This window comes from Pteropus vampyrus, unplaced genomic scaffold (genome assembly GCF_000151845.1).
Source record: "Pteropus vampyrus isolate Shadow unplaced genomic scaffold, Pvam_2.0 Scaffold4, whole genome shotgun sequence".
NCBI lineage: Eukaryota > Metazoa > Chordata > Mammalia > Chiroptera > Pteropodidae > Pteropus > Pteropus vampyrus.
The window spans coordinates 1,219,216-1,224,732 of NW_011888785.1; the positions used below are offsets into that span (position 1 = coordinate 1,219,216).

General features: G+C 35.2%; 1 protein-coding gene across 1 annotated transcript in view; it reads left to right on the plus strand.

Annotated features, from left to right (window-relative positions):
* The window catches only part of MACC1 (MACC1, MET transcriptional regulator), a 21,017-nt gene extending 15,662 nt beyond the window's left edge, over positions 1-5,355 (plus strand). The window contains exon 4 of the mRNA XM_011362720.1: positions 5,115-5,355. Within this exon, the coding sequence (XP_011361022.1) occupies positions 5,115-5,327 (213 nt within the window). The 3' untranslated portion in view covers positions 5,328-5,355. The remainder of the gene's footprint in view (positions 1-5,114) is intronic.
* The last annotated feature ends 162 nt before the right edge of the window (positions 5,356-5,517 follow it).

Genomic DNA, 5,517 nt, shown 5'->3' on the forward strand with positions numbered 1-5,517 from the left:
TAAATGCTTACTGATGCTTCTGCCCTTTGTATAGAGATCAAAGCACATAGGTGAGAAATGAACAACTCTGTTCTACCAGCCTCGTGCTTCTTGTTCAAAGACAAACTCATAACACCATGAAGTTAACATTAAAAATCCAAGAGTAGAGGGATAAGAATGATGCCTATGTGTCCAATATTTGTGATAGAGATGAGACGGCTGAGAGAATTTATTTTGTGGTTAAGAATAATTCAAAAAAAGCAAACCCTCATGCTTTCCTTTGATTTGTCAAAGCATTAGTGCAGAGTTGCTGCTTATCTTCTCCTAAATCATAACATTGAGCAAGAGCAGAAGAACTATTTTCAAACCACTGAATATAGATATGAGATAACATAAACCTGGAAAAGATGTTGGCAGTCCACGACTCATTTCCAGCTTTTGGAGGACTAATCTTAGGTCATCCTGGAAAGAAAGTTGTTTATTCTACTCATTTTATTCATTCAGTCATTTCCAGAGAAAATGATTTCATTTTCCTTTTAATTTACCACACAGTGTAGAATCCTTAATGTGTATGTATTTTTGCACATAATTTTATAAAGTCTATAGTTAATCAATGTATGTAAGTTACCTCTTCTGTCTTTGCCTTTGATAATATATGTTCACTTGCTGAATAAGAAAACTAGACTAACATAAGATAATAAGAAATGCCAAGAAATAAAAATGTAAATATTTAAGGACTTGAGTTGAAATGTCATATCTATAACACAGAGGAAAACAACTGATTAGACTATTTATTGCATTGATGAAAGCTGGACTTTTTATCAGATGTTGTTAAGGCTAATCTCGATACAGAAAAAGTTATATTTACCATAATCTGGCAGAGATTGGTTTATTAAAGGAAAATCTAGTTCCCCAAATTTAACATTTTAATCAGTATATCAAATATGTAACTTTAACATATGCCTTTGATTCCATTCCTTTTCAATTTTTCTTGATACTTGCCTCCTTAGTTATGTACCCCAACTCCATAATAATTTTAATATTTACCTGTATTTATGTTCACTGCCTAAAGGAATTTAACTTTTCTTCATGAGTGTTTTATATAGGCTACCGCTTTAATTTCAAAAACCCTATATTCTCCATCTAGCAAAGTTAGGATTCAAAACAAACTCTCCTTTCCATCATAGAATATTACCTTTTACATTTATTTTAGTATATTTTTGCTTTTAAAAAATATTTTTATTTTTCACTGCTGCTTCTAGCTTTGTCTCTCTTCCTTTAATTTTCAAATTTCAGATGTGATCCATTTGTTCTTAAGCTTCCATTTTCTTGGCACCTGCTTGTACCTGCAGTCTGTCCTCCACCACGCTCTTTAAACTGCTTTCTCCAAGGTTTCAGGCCTACTAATTGCCAAAATTCTGTCTTTTTTCAGTTTTCCTTCATGTTTCCACACTACTTGATATTAGAGGTAGCAGGGGAGGCGACAGAAAATGGATGTTCTCAGTGAGTGGCATGTTGGTAGATGTTTGACATCCAATGCTTCAATTATAGCTTTTGCCAATTTCCATGGTGTAAATACTCCCAACAGGGATGATTTTAACCTCCCTATATGATGTCACTGAACGTGGATTGAGAGGCCGTGTGAATAGTCGGCTCTGAGGAACTGGCTCCAGGAAACCACTGCAGTATCTTTTGGCTATTAGGCCTTGGCTTTTGCAACGTGAAGCACTTTGTTTCATTTTCTATCACTCTGACTCCAGTTTCTCTTCATTTATTGCTTCTATTTCTTACTTGTGGCCCTTAATTGTGGACTTAATTAAAAGTTAGATTTTACTTCCTTTTATTCTTGTTTCTGGCATTTTACTTTACTCTCATGCTTTTCATCATTCCTTTATCATGAGTGATGCTAAACTCTTGACTACAACCCAGAGATCATCTTCCCGGTCCAGTTTCTTATCAGATAGCCCCTCTTTTACTTCACTTTCAGTAGGGCTAAAACTAGACTTCTTATCGTGCCCTCAAAGTGAGTGCAAAAAATACTCACTTTCCTACTATATTCCAGACACTATATGATGTGTTTTGGACTCAAGACTTGTAAGTTTGTACCATACTTTATTGATTAAAAAATCCAAAGTTCAGACAATTTGATTAATTTACTCAAATTAACCCATTCAATAGGCAGTGGAACACAGACGTGAAGCCAGGTTTTGGTACTGACACCGAAACCTATCTTTCTTTCTATGACACCATGGTGCTTCTTAGTTAATGGAAGTATCATTTTTATCTCATGCTGAATTAAAATATGCAAGTAATTTTTGCATTTTTTCTTAACTGTTAGTCATTACCAAGTCCTGTCTATCCATACATTGTGCCATTGTTTATGCAAGGATCTCTCTCCCTTCTGTACTATAAATTTCTAAAAGCTAGAATCATATTAATAATTTTATCACTTTATGTAACAAAATAAGTACTCAATAATTCTTGGTTTAATAAGTGAAATAATTATTGAATGAATAAAAATGTATTTCAAATATTTCTATTGTATTTGTACAACAATAGTGCTTTTCTGTCATCTGTGTTGAGAGCAACCAGTGATATATATAGCAAAACAATTTTGCACTGAAGAAATTTTCAGGTTTAGTTTGCTGCACAGAGAAAACAATAGGATGCCAAGTGTACTGATATTTGAATACAAATCACGAAGTCTAACGTTACCCTAATGTTCTCAGCCCGTTACTATTGTATCCATTTCTAGGCAGCTTATGGTTTATACTCCAGGGACTCTCCAGTGAGTTTAGGGCAGTATCCCTCCCTGAATTTCTGAGTAATTCAGAGGACTACTGGGAATTCTTTTCACACTTTCAGAAGTCCTAATTAGAGTCCAGAACTCAGCAATTTCTCCAAATTTCTCTGAATTGCAAGAGCTGGTCATCCTGCTCTGCTCTCAGTATAAATTGCCAAACGTGAGGGGGTAATGTTGCCGTCTGCGAAAGTGGGTAGGTGTATATCATCGGACTTCTGAATCCAGTTTTCAACTCCTGCATCACCTGCTCAGTACAGCACTGGGGGGCTGCTTCACGATTGAGTATGCCTCAGGCTTTTCTATACATAGCAATCCATGTGCTGATGTGTGGAGCAGAGCTTTTCTACCCAGGAAAGTCGGTGAGGCCATTCAGCTGCCTCTGACTTTAAAGTCCTAATCTGTGGAGTTGTGAACAACCCCAAAATTACCCATTTGAGATTCTTAAGAGACATCTGTTTTTTGTGATCGTATGCTATCACCTTTGTCCTGAAATGCCTTCAGTCGCTATTTATCATAAAATATTCTCAAATACATCTTTTATCAGACTCAATCACTCAGGGATTTAGAATAAAGTCTTAGATGCCTTTAGCTATACACACCATTATTTTAAACACTACATGACAAACTGAAAAATAATGTACCAGTTAGTTGAGCATCAGGGAAAATTGAGTGTATGCAACATAGAATACAGGTCTCAAAGTTTTTACAGAGGGTTACTCTCTGTAATAGAAAATAACCCATTTGTTTAGTGCTTCTTTGCATCTGAGAAGTAACAGGCAAAATTGAGTCTGGCACAAAAGTCCATTAATATGCCTCAATTCATCTTCCATTGCTGAGCTATTAGTGGCACCCTGCACCTTTAGGAGGTTTGGTTTCAATGTGAGTATTCAGAAAAATAGAAAAATAGATGAGAGAACACACCTCATTCATATTCTATTGATGGTAGAAGACATAATTATTTATGAATCACGTTGTTGAGGGTAAAGCTTATATACAAAAATCTGGGATGATTTCTATTGCTGCATCTTGACCACCTTGATATGGTATAATTTTGATAATTGTCTTCCCTTCTCTACCTTGCATAATCAAGCTTTGTCAAGAGGGGTGAAGATATGGGTGTTCGTGACACCCAAGGAATACCAATTTGGACAAATAACATCAAATTATCTTTTGAGCCTGATGCCTAGCCTTTTATACAGATTGAATTGAAACATAATGAAACTCCTTACTTAGGTCTTCCATTCTCTTAACTTAAATTGTAGAGTATATGGGGATGTCAGAGGAGAGTGAAAAATTATATCCCAAAGCCTTACTTCATGTGATATCACTGTTAATGGAGACCCTATTTTAAGAAGGCTACTCTGCGCAATATTTAGCACAGTCTGTTTCTCCATTTGCAAGTGATAAAATTACAAATGAATTAGTTTAGTGAGCCCAAAGAAGTAGTAAGTAATAAAGTTTATATTCCAAATATTCCAACTGTAACTGCATGGTTCATTTTGTTGTTTTCCTAGAGAAAATTCATTTTAAGTTTTTTTGTGGTTGTGTGTGTGTGTGGTGTATTCTACAGTTTGTCTTATTTGGTCAGCCTTTGTCTCTATTCACTTCCAGCCTGGTTGCCTTGGTTACCATTACATACACGCTCGTACATGATGATCCTCTTTGATGTACACTTATTTCTATGGAAACAGTGATGTCATCAGTATGGGTGGATGCTTAGGGAAAGCATAACGAAGTGTCGAATATTGATCTTTCTTTCGGCCAAAAATGTATCATTAAATCACTTTTTTAATTAGAGAACCATATTTTTGTTTTCTTTTTATGACTTAATCATGAAGCTACTTTTTTCCTTATTTATAGACTTGCTCGAATAAGATGACTTAAAGCGTTAAACATGCTTTACAGCTCCTTATGATATATGGTATCATAAAGCTCAACACAGATAGATATAACAATAGAAGAGCTACTACTTTAACTTTAAAAGCCTCTCAGAGAGTGAAAAGTTTATCTCAATAAGATTTTTATCATCAAAAATTATGCAAGGAATTTTATATTCACATCAAGGCAAGGAGCAATGTATATATAGATGGTGGATCAAGAGGGAAAAAATCGCCCTACTTGTAATCATTATTTTTAAAATCTCTTGGTTAGAAACACAGGGATATAACACAGAACTGATAATTATTAAAACATGTTTTCTATGATGTTAAATATGTCAATGTATAATTGATATTCCATTTTCTTCTAAGAGACTTTTAAACCTTTTTTAAAGCCTCCATTTGACTCTCTTTTTACTTTCACACTACTCCAGCCTGTCTTTTTTTCTTTATAGATGATGTGGAAACCTGCCTATGATTTTCTCTACACTTGGGGTGCTCACTACGGAAATAGCTACAGAGATGTGCTCCAAGACCTTCACTCAGCTCTGGACAGAATGAAAAACCCTGTGACCAAACAGTGGCGAGACTTAACTGGAGCTTTAATATTAGTAAATTCTTTAGAGGTTTTGAGAGCAACTGCCTTCTCCACTTCTGAGGAAGTATAGAAATGAAGGGTACTTTTGGAGGGGAGGGAGAATAATAGAGGGGGTAATGTGTGTGTGTGTGTGTGTGTGTGTGTGTGTGTGTGTGTGTGTAAAAGAGAAGACGCTCAGGAAAGTATTACTTATATTTTTCATGTTTGAAAAAATATCTTCCATGTGAAAGCATAGCAGAACACAAAATCCAAGGATGGGT